At 33.6% G+C, this 17,528-nt stretch overlaps 1 protein-coding gene across 4 annotated transcripts in view; it reads right to left on the bottom strand.

Annotated features, from left to right (window-relative positions):
* KNDC1 (kinase non-catalytic C-lobe domain containing 1) overlaps nt 1-17,528 on the bottom strand; it is a 58,048-nt gene that overhangs the window by 12,090 nt on the left and 28,430 nt on the right. For all 4 annotated transcript variants that reach the window (XM_052677327.1, XM_052677328.1, XM_052677329.1 and 1 more), the window contains 11 exons: nt 12,436-12,550; nt 9,437-9,508; nt 9,271-9,332; nt 6,930-7,088; nt 6,496-6,573; nt 5,737-5,830; nt 5,414-5,576; nt 4,501-5,321; nt 4,234-4,378; nt 3,362-3,453; nt 1,423-1,826 (listed from right to left, as the gene is read on the bottom strand). In XM_052677327.1, the coding sequence (XP_052533287.1) occupies nt 1,423-1,826; nt 3,362-3,453; nt 4,234-4,378; nt 4,501-5,321; nt 5,414-5,576; nt 5,737-5,830; nt 6,496-6,573; nt 6,930-7,088; nt 9,271-9,332; nt 9,437-9,508; nt 12,436-12,550 (2,205 nt within the window). The remainder of the gene's footprint in view (nt 1-1,422; nt 1,827-3,361; nt 3,454-4,233; nt 4,379-4,500; nt 5,322-5,413; nt 5,577-5,736; nt 5,831-6,495; nt 6,574-6,929; nt 7,089-9,270; nt 9,333-9,436; nt 9,509-12,435; nt 12,551-17,528) is intronic.

The following is a 17,528-nucleotide window of genomic DNA, read 5'->3' as shown; positions in this document are numbered from 1 at the left end:
TCTAGAGGAAAAACTATGCGGGCAAAGAAGAAAAGGGCAAAGGCTAAGGGAGAAGGCTTGGGGCTGCAGAGAATTGGAAGCAAGCTTATCAGAGTACAGAAAAAAAAAACAAACTTATTGTGATAGCAGACTGGGATATCCCTCTGGAGAAACAGCCACTTTCATAGCTGAATTCTTGCTGTGCTGCAAGGACTTGAATTGATTTGCCTGGATGTGTTCTGTATGAAGGAGAGCTAAATCAGCAGCTCCTGGACCAGAGGTGATGGGAGGCAGGTGATATGCAGTAGCTTGTGGAAGGAGTAATATAGGTGTGGGGGAAGATGCAAAAAAGTAGGAAAAAAGACTGTAAGTTTTAAGAGAAAACTAAGCAAGCCTCAAGCTATTAATGTGATTTTGAATAAAAATCAAACTTTTTGAAATGCAGATGAATTTTTGCAGAGCTTTAGAACTGCAAAGAACTATGTTTAAAACCTACAGAGTAAAGCATTATTTGTTTTCATAACATCTGAAAGTGTCATCTTTGACCCATAAATGGCTTGCATTTTGTGCTGCTGCTTCAGGTTTAAATATGGGAGGACAGGCTCGAGATGGAGCAGTCTACGTTGCAAGGCAGGCAGAACTTTCCTCCAGCAACTTAAACCATCTTCCTGCTCAAACTATTCACTTACCAGCCTTGCTTCAGTCCCTGTAATCCTCCTGGCCTGAAGAGTGGATATTTGTTTCCTCTGCTAGATTTTACAAATGAAAATTAGCTACAAAAACAATTATTTTTTGAGCTTCAACTCCGGCAGAAGACTCCTTGTGCTTTCACATTGAGTGTATTCTATTTTTTCAGTATTTTGGATCAGATAGTGCAATATTCTCACTAGCATTTATGAATTGTTAAAGATGCCATTTGTTTTCTAAATAAAAACTTGAAACATCTATGACTGATGGAGTTTGGAAAAATAGAACAGTTTTATGAAGGTTTTCTTTTCTCACGTTAAGTGCTTAAGGTTAAATTTTGGTGCAATTGGAGCATTATGATTTAGCATTTTTTTTTCAAATATTTTGGGTTTCACAGAATGTTACTGTTATAGTAATGTCAGCAGAGAGATTAAAGCTGTTGATGTAGGGTAGTAAAAGAAAAAATAGATATGCAATAAGTAGCTGACATTTTAAACTACCGTTGAATTTGCCATAACAAGGTATTTAAAAAGCATTTTTAACAAAAGATTATATGATGGAAAATTTAATATAATATTATTAAAAATATCACATTTTACTCTTATGTAAAACGTAAAGACCTCTTATGTAAATACAGCAGAGTGAATATTTAAGATAAGAAAGGGGGTTTAATCTCACTAAAATACAACACAGTCTGTCACACTTTCAACCAGTAAGTAAAGAGATATCTTAATGATTTTAAATCAACATACTCACCACTTTTTTAGCATCTATACTTTGTGATTCATTTGATTTCTGCTTTCCAAGGTTTTTCATGTAACTATGAACTTCTGAATCAAAACATTCAGCTCCATAAAATGCACTGCTCCAACCAGGACTACAGCCATGAAAATCAGGTGGGTTGGGAGGCACAAGGTAGCTGTTTTCAGCTGTCTTTATTACAGTCTCTTCCTCAGGCTCTGCATTTTCTTCTGCAAAGTTTGGACCAATATGGTAGCCATTGGTTTGCAAACACTGTCCATCTTTTTCTATAGGAAAAGTATTCTGCAGCCTTGACTCTTTTTTGAAATTATCTGAGGGTGCCTCATTAAAATTCATTTCAGCTAATGATGTATTTATCATAAGCTCATCCTTCATGTCAAAAGTAGCTTCTCCTTCTCCTTTAGGGGGAGGTCAGAAAGAAGAAATAGTCATGCTGTAATGTATTCTTTGTTAAATACTACACTTAGAAAATGCAATTATGAGATTACTTATGTCCTCTAACAGTGCAACATTCTTCTTTGGGCTTTGTGCTTGCTTTTTCTCAACTACACATTGTAAAATATTGAAGATAAAAGACATTTCAGAACAATCAAGCTTTGGTCAGTAAACTCCTGAAAATTAGAAAATTCATGTAAAACAAGCATTTAAACAAAGCATAATATAGGACTTTCTAAGCAAAAAAATACCAGACCTATGCACATATCAATAAGAAGCTTAGCTCTTGAGTTCTTTTCCATATATAGGTCTCAAAGCTTTTATTCCATGCACAGAGGGCAAGAGTATTTGACATAGCCAATGGGGACACATGTTAAGCTTTCTACTCCTACAGGACTCATTTCCTTGAGCTACGATGGGATTTCTCTATTGTTATAACAGCTACTACCAACCTCAAGGGACTGTGGTGACAGTCAAAAGTTGGAGTGACGCTGACAGGCATTTTTATGTCTGCCACAAGTCTCCCTTTTCACTTGAGAAATCCTCCAGGGCTTTGATATGCCAGCTTTGGAGTCAAATGGACTCGAATTACTGGTGCAAAGCTGTCACATACCCCATGGGAAAGTCTGGCTGTACATTTGCCGTCATTCTGAGCCAAAGTAGAAAATCATAACCTAGCAGGGCAGCAGCCAAGAGCAAGCTTTCAAACATAAGTTTTGCCATAGAAGTTAAGCAACAGCAAGGGGGATAAGCTGATCTCAAAAGAATACCCAATCTAAATTTATTCAAAACAGAAAAGTAAGCAAATTTAAAAACAGATTGAATAATATGTGCTTTATGTAAGAATTCTTGCAAACATTCTGGAAAGGAGACTAGGGACTACTGAAATACGCAAAGTTTCATAACATAATTTTACAGAAATTTGTAAGTGAGTCTGTGCCTTTTTTTTTTCCTTTCTTTTTTCCAAACTGAAGCTGTTGAGACACTGTGGGGAAAGGTTTTTCTTTCCATGTGTAGTTATGTATACACATACTACTATCTTCATTTCTCTCTGTACTTTAAATATGTAACTAAGATATATTACAGAGTAAGGTAATTATTGAGATACATTGCATAAAACTAAAGATGTCCAAATATCAATATTGTATAACTACTAAGAACCTTGTAAAGTACTACATGTTGTCCCTGTTGCTCCTGTTATCATCTTTCAGTTTGTGATAGATAACCCTAAAAGAAGTACAAAGAGATGCTTTTAGGGTTAACAAGGAAAAAGAAAATCCATTCTGATATTACCACAGAAATTAAAATAAAATCTTCAAATAAAGATTCCATGAGTATAACTTCAACCATCCTGAAACTTACAAGGCATCGATAATGTCCAGATTCATTGATAATGTTTGTAAGTGTTAAGGTGAGTGTTTTTCTGAAGACACACTGAAAATACCCATCTATGAATTGATAGATTCCCCATGCAAAGAGACACAAATTCCCTTCTCACCCTCTGTGTGATCACTGCTTGCCAAAAAGCTGTCAGATTTCTTCAGATCTTGGAATACACCACCACACTTTGAGTCATCTGCCTCAGTTATGCTGAAAATACATGAGGATTGGGGCAAAAAAGGTGGCAATTAAAAGCTGTTTTCAATGTCAAAGAATATTAAGTATACAAATCCCACTTATAAATTCATTACTGGTTATAGTAGTCTTTGATAAGATTTTTTTTTAAAGTATTCTACATCTGGATGCTGCAATAAAACAAGAAATATTTTTATGATTTTTTCTGGCAGATACGTAATTGAAGATGAAATTAAATATATGAGAAACTAATTAAGCCAGTGTTTTCTTACTTAACAGGTTTACAAAAGACTGTCAGGAGGAACACTGAATGAAATGAAGTTTAAGTAAAATACTTCTAGCAAAGCTAAATTAATTTCCTTGTTCTTAGGTGTGATTGGAACAGTGAGATGTTTCAAACAAATTCATTCTTAACCTAATGAGAGTTTGAACTAATGCATAAAAAACTGAACTCAAATACAATAATTAAGCTGAACAGTAGGATTAATTTATTTCACTTCTGATTAAACAGCCTATTTCTAACACAGTTCCATATTCAACCAGGTTCAATATTTGATCTTCATTATTCAGCTATCCTACACTGGAGTTACAGACAAGCTTAATAGGAAATATCTTCTGCTAAATTATTAAGTACTATTTGCTTTGGAGAAGGAGACGAAGACAGGGAAATAATCAGATGTCAGAAAACAAGTAAAAACACTTAAAGAGGGGCAGCATATCATTCCCTATCTCTAGGAAGTAGGGAGAAAAATATTAAAAGGAATTATAAGAGGAAAAAAGTTGAAAAATACGTACCATAAAGGTGAAACTCTTTCTCCATTTACTACTTGATAAAGATTCTCCAGTAATTTTTCATCCCAGTATAGATCACAGAACTTCTCACAAATTTTGTCAGAGAACGTACCAAACTTAATTTCCTTTAATGCTAAAATGAAGTTACCTTGTTTCAAAACAAATAACAATAAAAAAGCAAAACTCCACAAATGAACAAAAATAGAAAAATACATTACTAATAACATTCTTACGTATCAGCGATATAATATAAGAAGAAAATAAACATACCCATATCAAAAACTTCAACTCCATTCTCTAGATAGCCATCAAAGGCAAACTCCTCTTGTATAAGATGAACCACTTCCTGCAACAAAGGGTCATTTGTTCTGCTCTGTTGGGACAGGACTTTTACATCAAAGACACAAGCCGCCTCTCCATCCATTGAGGTACAAGAAGTGAATCCTTGCTCAGAGAAAATATTGTTTGTGTTGGTAGCATCCTCGATATCTTGGCAGTTGGTCTGAACAACTTGGTTAGTTTTTTCAAATGCATTCTGTGTATTAATAGTCTTACAGTTTTGTACTTTGAGTAGCGAGGAGTCATTTTCTGTTTGCATGCTGAGTTTGTAACTTGCAATAGTACTTGAAAGTAGCACTGGCAAACTATGAGAGCAATCAGCAGCAACCCTTGAATGAAGAGGCTTATTTGGTATTTGCTCTGATACAGCTAAGTGTACTGGTACAAATGTTAAAACTCTTTTCTCTGAATTCTGTTTGAGAATGATGTTATTTATATGAAGAGAATTAGGAGATATAAGAGAAGTTAAGGAGCTTGAAGGAACTTCAGATAAAATTTTTCTTTCCTGTGGAATACGTGAGGGATCAGAAGTAAATATATCGTCTGACTTTTCCTTCTCTAAAGGCATCTGGAACGGATGGCCTGGAACTTGTAAATGACACTCAGGTATTTCAGATGTAGTTTCAACTACATTTGTGTCCTTGATACCACAGTTTTTAGAGCCTTCCACATATCCTAATTTGTTGTAATCAATGCATTTCTCTTTACTCGACTTTTTCTTGAATTTTTCAGTAGCTGGTGTGTGAACTTCCCTGAAAAGGAACAAAGAATTTTGACAGGACTATGCCAGTGATGTAATAGTTAAGTTACAACTTTAACTTATTTTGCATTAGGATATACTAACTTTTTCATATTTGCATTTTGCTGCAGAATGATAGGCTTAAAGTGGTTTGCAGGAGAGGTGAATGCAACAGGTAATGCAGTTTTCTCACAGTTTAGAGAAATCTGGCATGGTACTGGTCCTTTAACTGCTATAAGTTTACTTTCACCGGTAATAGGTATAAATCCTAAAATAAAAACACAGTTAGATAAAAGAAGAACAATATGTAAAATATAAATGCAATGTAAATAATAATCAGCTTAGATAGAAAAACACCCATCATCTGACAGAGAAAATCTCATACAGAGAACTGATCTAGCCAATGAAATATATCAAAATCTGCTTACCTAGATTTGACTCTGAAGCGTTCATTTCAAGTCTTTCATTTTCAATTTCAAAAGCTACATTATGTGGAGAAGAGATTACATCTTCTGCAACAGCCTAACAATAAAAAATGAAGCCCAAACTGAAATTATTAGCATGTCAGTGTGGAGAACTGTGCACTAAATTCTATAGAATGGCAGAGCTGTTTGTACATCTTGATAAACTACTGAATCAAATAACTTTTTGGCAAAGGTTTTGCACAAAGCTGAACACTGTATATAGTATATACAATTTGGAACGTAATCAGAACACAATAACTACACATTAATGTAGTGACAAAATTGCTTTTTTTTTAAATTAACTTCAGAATTTTATATTAAAAAGCACCTGCATCCTTGCCTTAATTCCTTACCAAGCAGAGCTTCCCAACTACAAGCACATCATTTGAAGACTTACTTTCAGACTCCCTGATGTACATCCAGTGAACTTAAACATAGCTGCAAACATAGATAGTTAAGAGCAGACAAAAAAAATCAGACTACAAAAATTAGAACGTCATTTTGATTATCTATTTTAAATTTCTGCAAGGAATATGAAATTCTTAGTAATATAACTTCACTGTTAATGCTCTCACAAAAGCAATATTTACAGAATACCTGAGAATTAAAGAAAAGAAAAATCACAAATATAACTATACTTGAGGTGGAGAAAAATCCAGTCAGGACACATTTTATAGAATTAATTGAAAAAATGTGAACAATTAAAAAAGGTGGAATTCATACCTTAAAAACAGATTTATTCAACAATGCCAAAATATTTTTGCTGTTTACTCCTCGTTCAAGTAAATAATGACTGCACGTCTGAAAAAAAAAATCATAGTGAAGACTCTCTGAAGAGAGTATATAAGTTTTTAAGCAGGTGAGATATTCTTGGACAAGGACAAAGTCAAGGTAAATAGTCATTTAAATATAATCCAAGTCTAGGATGCATTATGAACTTATTCTGAGTACCTATTGATAATTTCAATATAAATTAAAAACACACCCCTCCGTGTCCCTAGGGAGGTCACTTCAAAAAACAAATCCAAGAGTGATTGGCTATCATTTAATTAGATATTACATTATTAGAAAAAATAAATTAATATTTTGATATTCAGTTCACTAAGATGGGACTTTAAACAAGTGAATTTCAAATAAAATTGCTTAAATCCAGTAACCTTAATTGCATCAGCTACAGAAGGTCTTTCTTCAGGATTTTTTTTTGCCATATTCAGAAGAAGGTTTTTTAATTTTCTTGGCAAGGCCAGTTTGTGATTAGGTGAAATGCTGAATTTTGCTGCCATCCAAAGAACTGCAGCAACACCATAAATGCAGACCTAGTGGCATAACACAGGAGAGACGTAAGATGTAAGCAACCAAAAAACCAAACCAGAACAAAATACCCATTCTCAATATTAAATCTGGAAAATTGTCCAGAATTTTCCTTAATTCCCCACAAAATAACCACCAGTACTTCCAAAATACAGATGACACCTGGCTTCTAAGAAGCTGATTTCAAAAACTTGCTGTTATGCATGCAGTGCCAGTAATAGTAGCTAATTTTCTACTGTTGGAGCAACAGACATAATTTGTCTTATTCTTTATCTAGGAAAATTATTCAGGAAAAAAAAGCTTTTAGAATCATTTTGAAGAACTCCTTTCTCATATAAAAACCTACTGCCGCAAGCCTTAGTGTTCTACAATAAAGTCTGGCCAGCAGCAATTTACTTTAAAAAGGTCATGATAATTCAGAAAGAAAATGGCATGAAGTAATTACAAGCTTGCCAGTAGAAGTCATATTTTACAGAGAAGATTACACCTATCAGAAGAACTAGTATTGTGTATTTATTTTAGGAATTATTGTGCTACCTGCAGCTAGACCAACTAAGCTGCAATGATGGGGGACCTTGTAAAGTGCTTGATCTTCAAGAGCCTTCTTATTTTATTTGACAAAAATTACAATTTTCAGACAGAGCCAGAATAAGACTATTTAATGCTTAATTTACATATGTTAGCATACCCTACAAATGTAATTTTCACAAAGTTAAAGCACTGTACTTCTTCATATTGCTTATGAAAGGTATTAAAAAGGCTCAAGGGATGGAAACCCAAGCACAGTACTAAATAATATGGTCCAAACAACATTTTCTAGCAGTCTTTAGAGTCAAGTAAATGACACTGAATACAACATAACAAGGAAATTCAGTACAAAGAAACTAACTTTTGAATCATTCAAGCTGTTGAACAAAAGCTGGTGGGTGTAAGATGCTTGAAATAGGAGAAAGTAGCTCTGTCAAAATCAAATGATTTCCTTACCTTTAGGTCTAGAATTCCAAGAGGCTAATGTGATCATAATGTTAATGTTTATTAATTTATCTAATTTAGCGCACACTTCAAAAACGTTCCTTTCACTGATGTAGGACAGTTACTGTGGCTGACACTATGCAGTCTGGATTCCCATAACACAATTCTAACTAAATTTTTCATAACAACCAAGTTATACAGATACAAGGAAAAAGTCAAAATAGGATTCCAGCTTATTCTATGTATAATGTAGAAAAACAAGAAAAAAAGTTTATATTTTCTGAAGAATAGAGAATAAAGGCATAAAGACCTCAGAATTATTAATTTCTACTGGTGAAGCTGCTATATTGTATCTTAGGGTTAGTTTAAGCTTTTGAACCTATTAAAAGTGCATGTTGGATCAAAGCAGTTTAAGTAGAAAGAGAAACTTTAAAGGAGAAGATAAATATTTCTTAGTTTCAGATTATTTTACAGAAAGTCAAAATCTAGCTTTACTAGATTTTTAATGCAGGTTGTTTTTTTTTCCTCTGAATCATGACTATTATTTCTAATTTTAAACAACTCATAGGGCAGAAGGAACATATTAGTTAAACTTCTTTCTTCTCACACAATAGAATGATACAGTAATTTTTTTCCCTCTGCTCTTAAAATCCATCTCATTCAGTTGCAATTGCAAAGGAGACAAACATTCATCTGCTGTTTATTAACATTTTTATCATTTTTGCCTGAGAACAACTTAGGGTTTATATCCAAAGAAAAAAGTACTAGGAAAAATGTACTGGTAAGAGACACTGACATTAATAATCACGTTCAAAAAAGAAAATATGCTGACAGCAGTATTTTCCAATATTACAAAGGAGATTCATTTGATTTTTTTCTTAGACAGTCTAAAAAATTGATCTTAGCATGACCTCCAGAACACAAAACCATGACTTCAGTATCTGTCTTCCTATTGACAAAATTGAAAATAAGTAAGTCTGGTGGAAAACTAATGAAGAACATTATTTGGCAATTACTGTTTTGGAAGACGAAATGATTTTTTTTTAGAGGCAACTAAGTTTATGGAAGACTGATACATAACAAACCAGAGAAATGTTAGAAACACTGAGAGATTTATTACCACAATCTTAGAAGAGTTTTGCTTTCTTCTTTAAAGGGCAGAGGGATACAGCTATGCTTTGATAAACCGAATACCAACATAACCTACCACATTACCTTTTCAGTATCTACATCCTCCTCTTCAATTTCAGGAGCTAAATAAATTATATCACAAGATTCTAAATGAAAAAAAAGAAACCAAAAACAAAAGGTAAGATATTTGCTTAATTCTCCTCTTACCCTCAAGAGACAAAAAAGTGGAGCACTCAATATATTGGTTTACCTTCAGCTTTTGGAGCAGTAAAGAGGACTCTTCCATGGCAGTCAAGCAGTACAGTGTCCAAACATAAGATCACTGCAAAACAAGTCACAAAAGTAGAAGGCATAATAAGTGTCTGTTCATGTAACTATTCAACACCAAACAAATAAAATAATTTTAAAAATAATTTTCAGTATCATCAATTACCTTAAGTAGTGACAAATGAAACTTTTATGCTAATGCTCAAACAGAAATCAATATTCAATTGATAGAAAACGCATAATCACCTAAAGCAATTCCAGCAGAAAAGACAAGAAAGCAAAACAAAATCACACTACAGTTAGTGAAAAGGTTTAGAATACTGGAATTAAAAAAAAAGAAAGGAAAACAACAGCCAGATGTACTATGGTCTTCTCACAAGGTACCAGAACTTCTTATCCTAAGCCTTTAAACTCTCCTCTCTTCCTCCTTCCCCCAACCCCCCACCCCACATAAAAGAAAAACAACAACAACAACAATCCTAAAGCAACAAATTTGGGATTAAACATAAAAAATGCTCAACCAGGATTTTGCCTTTGATAGATGTAAATGGCAATATCACCACCACTGCAGGCAATCATAAGGCTTGAACATGAAAATAGTCATTATGTGGAGACAACTAAGACATACGTGAGCGCATGCAAAACTCTTCTAGATGGAATAGGATAAGATATCCTGTTTTGTACAAATAGTCATAATTGCACACACTGTCCCAGAAAAGAAATGTGATGTGGACTGTTATTTGCACGATAAAGCCCTGAAACTCTCCACAGTTTGGTAAGAAATAACAGGCTTCTAAAACTGCCTTAAATCATCTGGGTTACTTGGGAACTTATTTAACATTCTGCAATATAATAATCCATTTGGATAGCAATGTAGTCCTACCTTTCAGTCTACCATCAAACTCTTATTTTCCTACATAAGAGTCTTGTCCCAGAGTACTAGAACAGCATATTCTTAGATTATATTAAATAAGTGGTCAAATTATTGATTTTTTATTAAATAATACATGAGAGAAGTCTAAAAGCAATATATATATATTGTTATTATTAAATAATAAATTGAATGTCTAAGAAAAAAATCCATCCATTTGCTTTTGCAGTTATCTGTACAAAGCACATTTAAAGTCATTAAAATTCATTATGCTTAAGGTAAATAAAAGCTTGTGTACTACTATCTACAAACTAGACCTGAAATGCAAAGCTTTTCTGAATGAGATTCTTTAACAGCTATTTCTGCAGCACCCTTGAGAATTATTTTTGCTCATTGTCATTACTTCTGAACAGGTAAAGCCTCTGGCTCTGAATCTGTAACACTGCTCATACAAACCAGACCTCAGATCAGTACAACACAAGAATTCTCACCTGGGTCTTCTAAAGTGCCTCTAAGCATCATGAAAGCAATATCCTCTGGTAAGAGGAGAGGCAATATGCAAAGTCTCAGCAGAGACTGCAAACTCCTTTTACAGCAGGAATGAGTTAAAAAATACATGAACAGACTAGCTTTAGAATATGTTTTCTTACTGAGGTAATTCCTGTTTAAGGTAACAGAAAAAAATAGCAATGGATTTAGAGGAAAAGGCTATTTAAGTAATAATAATTCTAAATAATAATAAATCCAGCTTATCTCAGTGTTTACTATGACTTCTGGGTTATCAATCTGGCTCTACCAGTGTTAACACTACGATTTTTGAACACACAGTTTATACAATATCAGATTAATTACTCTCAGAATAGGCAGAAATTTATCTGGCAAAAATATTCTAAATCTGAAGACAGTATTCAAAACTAAGGTAGTTCCATTCGCCAAACATATGTATCTTTAAGTAAGATACCTTCCATTTACAAGTTTTCATTATTATGTTCACTTTTACTGGCTACATAAGGTTCAGATCATAATTTAGTTTTCACTATTGTAAAGATTTATGCATTCTCAGTGTATGTAAGTATTGCAACAGAGGCTGTCTACACATATTAAACTAAACTCTAAGCTGTTACATGCAGTTACCTGAAGCTTTCACAAACATTAGGAACATCTTATGAGGCTGAAATAATCTTTCTGCTGTGAGGTATATCAAATATCTATTTTTAAACGTAAAGCTGCTTAAAGTGTTCATAAATCTCTTTTTATAGACAATTTCCAGTGTAATATTTTAATATAACAAAAGATAAAATAGCTGAAACTGAAAACCAAAAAGACACACTAAGTTCTATGTAACTTACTATCCATTTCTTCATATTCAGTTACAGACTTCAAACTCATCCCTTTCCAAGCAGACAAAAGCAGGCTTTTTAAATAAAGGAAAAGGGAAGCTAGGGTATAGTGATGGGAATCTGTTCTTTTTTATAAGAACTACTAGAGATTTATTAACAGGATAGGCTAAACCAATATTCAGAATGTCAGTGGAAAGCTAGGATGATCTTCTTCCATGTCACATACAATATATTGCAATTCTGTCAAAGCACAGTTCCACGTTTCTCTCTCAGAAGTTGACTTCTGGTAACTCTGCAAATAGAAGCATGGTGTACAGTAATGTAATGATGAGATCCTGGACACTATAACTAAACAATCTCGTATCACAGGAATAATGGATCACACCAAATCAGGAAAAAGAAAGTTTAACATGTAAAAGAAACTCTTCATCCATAAGCTTCATGAGAAGTCCCAAGCAGTTTTCTCAAAAGGCACGATGCAGTTTCTCCATACCCAAAATTTCTAAACACAAAACCTGTTTAATTGCTTGAAGTCATAAAAATCTTTTCCCCTATAAAAACTATCAAAGCACAGGATAAAGAAAAAAATAAGACACTGTACAGTGTTATATCCATGTAAGAGAAGTCTAAATGGAGTAAGAATTCAAAGTCACAGTTTAAGAGTGAATTTAGAAGTATTAGCTGTTATTTTTTCAATAAACAAAATGAAATAGTCATGATATTGTACATCAACAGAACATCGCTACAGAGAACACAACATTAAGATCCTACCTGGATAATCTGTGCAAGTGTGTAAAGTCCTTAAACACTCATGACATAAAGCCCAGAGTTCATGGTCCTTCAGAGGCTTACCATACCAGGATAACAGGAGTTTTAGAGAAATCCACTGAAATAAAGAGGATGCAGAGTTATCAAAAATCATTGCAAAAAAAAAAAAGATGTTTTCTGATGTAATGCAAAAGAAAATCCTAATATATAATGCACACATCTAAAAAGCATTAAGAAAATGTACTGCATGCAACAGGAGAAAACTAATCATAATTCTTACTGAATATCATTACACAGTTAACTGCTATGTAATGAATCAGAAGCTTCTTAATTGCATATCAAAAGTTGAATTTAAGTGGGATTTCAGCAGCATAAGCGTTTCAGGAGGAGTGGGCTGTTTGGAAGCTCTTTCTTATCATGCTTTGGAAGCTCTTTCTTATCATGCTAAGGATTCTTTTAGAATGTCAAAGATGACACAATTACAGGGAGGTTACCTAGACTTAAACACAAAAATCTGAATGACTACCACCACCAAAACCTACCTACATTCAAATCCTGATTTACCCTAACAGCTACAGTACAAGCCTTACCTTAAATATTCCATCAATATGTCTTGCTCCTCTGTGAAAGATGTTAACAATATGGAATGAATTAACAACAGGTTTACTTAAAGCACATTAATTGGCTTATAATCACTGGATGTTCAATTTGCAATGACTATTTTTTTTCCTCTTTATCAATTTAGCTTTTGATATCTGAAAAATACTTTAATGTGACAAAGATACCACTCCACATAAGCTGCTCCTCAGAGAATCTATATTTTAAGCTCTCTGATTTTCTTCTTTTTGTGTATTTTTTTTAATATTTTAATAATTGACACGACAATACTACACAGACATCTTCCAGACCATGCTGTGCTGATCGAAATGATTATCAACCTTATTTTACAACAACTGAACATAATGATCACTATTTATCTATCAAAGGAACATTAAAAAACAACTCACCATAGGCAGAAGCCTCTGGATTAGAGCAGACCCATACACTATTTTAAAACAACATGGCATATTTTCTGTTGCATGTGCAGTCTCTAAAACAGTTATCTATGTCTAAATATCAGCATTAGGTCAGATCAGAGAAAAAAAAATCTACTGACATCAATTCAAGATTAACTCTGCAAAAATAAATACATAACTGGAACACATGAATTAGAAATAAAAACTAAAATCTCAGAACCATTTTGCTACTGCTTAATGAACATCTTTGTATCTCAATCAATGTTCACAATATTTGTCTCATGCACAACTACAGTACGTTATTTTTGACACATCAGTTTCTGCACTGTCATACACTGTAGCTTATTTTTCATGGCCCTGGATACAAAACTCCCTTCATGAAGCAGTATTCAGGCTTATCGTAAAACAGGTAATGAATAAACTACTGCATCACCTTTAATCAATCAACAAATAACTTCCCTGCAATCTACAAAGAAGAGAAAAAGAACCATATTAATTTCTGTAGCTGAAACTTTGTTGATAATTCAATACTACCCAGAAGATAGTTCACAATAAATGTAATAACTTGGTTACATACTATTTAAATATTTCTTAAAGGCGAACCAGATAAGTTACTAATATTTCTTAAGATGTGCCATCAAACTCACTTTTTTTTTTTTTTGTAAACTAAAAGTATTCTATTTTCTGCCTACCTTTAACACACAAAAAATGAACGTAGTGCTTTTATTATCCTATGCCCCATTGTGTCATGTTATAAAGAATTAGTAACTCCAGAATAAACAGATTTGAAGCTGGGTAATCTAGTTAAGTTTTATGCTCAAGTTTTGTTATTAACAGCATCTCCGAGTTAAACATTATTTTACAAATGTGTTGCTTCATTATATCTAGAAATAACTGCAATAAAGAGACATCAATTATGCACCAGGGAGGAAGAGGTCAGAAAGTAAAAAGAATGAATTAATCTAAAGAATATTTGAAAGAGATCTTCACACTGTTGACTAATTACCATCCCCGAGCAGAGCTGAGCTCCTCCTTCATAACATACTTGTTTTCAAGTGCCTCAGAAATGCATTTGCTTGCAGACATTTTACAATAAAAAAAAAATGGAGCTAAAGCTTCAAATTCATCTCAGAGAGTTGACACAAGTAAAGGGAAATAAAGAGAAATACCACAGATTGAATAGAACACTTCAGAATGTGGGAATGTTTGTCATATTTCCCTCTAAGAGAATCGCTCCTCTTGAAGTTTATGTCCCTAGAGGCACTAAAAGCTGCAGCAGAGAGATTGGCTTCCTGCATTCTGTATACAAATCACCTCCGACTTCAGGAGGAGGTGATGAACAGCTAGCAGGGGAAGAAGAACCTCTCACTAAACTAGATTGAAGTTAGCTGTACAGCAGAAAACTGAAAGGTATTTCTCATCAGCTTCAGGATATCAAAGCTCTCCAGAGGAAGAAAGAAATGACAGAAAGATCTTTAAGCACAGTAAGAAAGTAGTAATAAACTCTAAAGACCAGCAGCAGAAGTTTATGATAAGAAAGAGGAAAGTGTCAGTGATAGATAACAAAATGGGATGAAAAGGTGCCAAAAACTGAAATTCTGTCTCAGAAGAAAAAATGATGCAGGAAAAGCAAATCTTAGCAGAAGTGAAAATCAGTGCCATTCACAAGACAGTCAAATTATCCTGATACACACACACACACACAACAAAAAGATGCAGTCTGGTTACAGATTGGTGAACGCTACTGAGATGCATATCCTCACTGTTCATCTCTGACAATCATCCTAAAGAAGTTTATCTCCTGTACTTACATAGGGATTGTAATAACTGACTGCATTAAGAGTGTCCCTTACTGTAATTCACGTCCCCCTCACATCCCTGACCACATCAATTTTTTCAGGTATCTTTTTCCAGGAATAAGTCATATTTCTAATGTCCCTTGTTACTCCCAATGCTCACCTACCCCAACTGGAAAGAGAGGAATTTGGAGGACTTCATCTCAAGAGCCTCACGGATCTGCTGGGGACTTGCTCTAATATTTTGTGGAAGTTATCCAATATACTGAATGTACATGATAATACACAACTCATCACATATTTACATTTGTGATGAAGAATACAAGAATTATTAGAAAAATATTTTTTACCAAAAAATAGTAATCTCAACCTAGGTTATTTAAGCATCAAGGCAAGTATTTTACTCAATTTACATTCATGTTCTGTTGAATATGCTTACGTTTTGGTAAACACTTAGGAGGAAATCTTCCTTACACAGATATATGTCTCAGGCTTTTTTATTTGTTTTTAAAGTTGCTGATTGTAGCTATTGTTCTTTCCTACAACTTTTTTTTTTTTAAAATACAAAACCTCAACTAACTGAGAAAAATCCTGGAATGCTGGAAAACTTGGTCAAAATTCTTGGTCAAACAGCTTATAGCATGTTTTGTTTCTCAACCACCTACTCAGGTATTTTAGCAAAACAAGATCAAAACAAATCCTTCAACATCTGTAGGACCTCAAGTTAAGTCAATATCTTAATACTGATTAAAACTTTTATTCTAGGTCATTGCCATTAATGTTGCATCAGAGAGCAAACATGACAATTCAGTGCCTCTTCTGAAGTTTTTCTTCATGTTTTAAAATGCACCTCTTCATATGAAGAATTACATTCCCGTTTTTAAAGCAAGTGTTTTTCCACAGCACAAAATTCTTTGACAGTATGTAAAAACCATGAATGATTACTGCCTATACCTACATACTAATGACATTTTACTGTATGCCAAAAAGACTGTATTTTAAATGCCACTTGTTAAGAAAACGATGCTTTTCATTGGTGCTGTAAAGATTACTTAGTAAATCTATTATTTCATTAATTGTTGTTACCAGAACTGTCCAAACTGTAAAAATGATGCCAATATACTATATTCTTTGAACATAACACTAGCATATTTTTAACAGCCAAATCAAGTAAAATTTCATTATAATTTACTTAATAAGTACTATTTGGGAATAGACATTTTTTTCTTTCCAAGTGGTATTTCTCCAGTTCAAATGTCATTCTCTACCTTTCACTTTCTCTCATGCTTGACTGGATATGAATGACAAACAGAAAACAAACATATATGCCAAATTCCTGTTAATCCTGCCCACATGAAGACCACAGCACTCGAATCACATAGAAGCATTTAAATGTGTTAGAGATGATATACACCTGATTGGAATGAAATTGGTTAGAGAAATAAGAGATCCCCACTCAAACTTGAAGTGAAAAATATTTATTTATGGCATGCAAGACTATAAAAACCTCTGAGAAAACCCTCACAAGATACATTGCAGAAGCCAGACAAAAGCAAGCATTTTTTAGTAATGCCTACTAGCATTAAAGCACACAACATTAAAAAGCAGTTTTGGGATATTAGAAAAATATTGTCCACTGGAGAAGTATTAGTGACAGATAAGAAAAAAGACTGTCTGTTCTCCAGAGTAGACAAGGTTGATCTTCAGCCAGATGGAACCAATATTGCACACTCTCTAAAGAACAAGAAATATTTAAAGACATTCTAGAGGTACTCTCCTAAAAGCCGTAAGTATGCTCATCTGTTATAGAAAACTAGTGAAAGAGCAGCGCTGTAAATCTTCTGAAGCTTTATTCATTTATCCCAGAAGATAAAATTACATTACTGGAGCTTCATGGGTTTTTTTTGTGTCTTTGTAGCAAATGAACAAACCCTTGGAGTTGAAGTTGCTTTTTTTTTTTTTTTTCTCTCCGTATTCAGTAAAATTCTGGCAATAAGAAATGAAAGGGAACTTGAAAGTGTAGAGAGAAATCAGGTGCAACTCCTTCATATAACAGATAGCACAGCATGATTTTATTTTTGCAATTGTCAGGAAGAAAGACAGAGGCAAGCACTTCAGAAGCCTGAGGAAAAAAATATGTCTTGGAAGAGACACACAAAAAAGCAGCAGAAAACATTTAAAACAAATAAAGCATAAGACAACATAAAATTTTCCTTAGAGTTCAGCAACTACTGAAAACGAATGACCCTGCTCCAGTATGACCTTAAGAAAACAGATTACCATG

The sequence above is a fragment of the Tympanuchus pallidicinctus genome, unplaced genomic scaffold, assembly GCF_026119805.1.
Source record: "Tympanuchus pallidicinctus isolate F22 unplaced genomic scaffold, pur_lepc_1.0 scaffold16, whole genome shotgun sequence".
Taxonomy (NCBI): Eukaryota; Metazoa; Chordata; class Aves; order Galliformes; family Phasianidae; genus Tympanuchus; species Tympanuchus pallidicinctus.
This window is presented reverse-complemented; position numbering and strand designations above follow the sequence as displayed.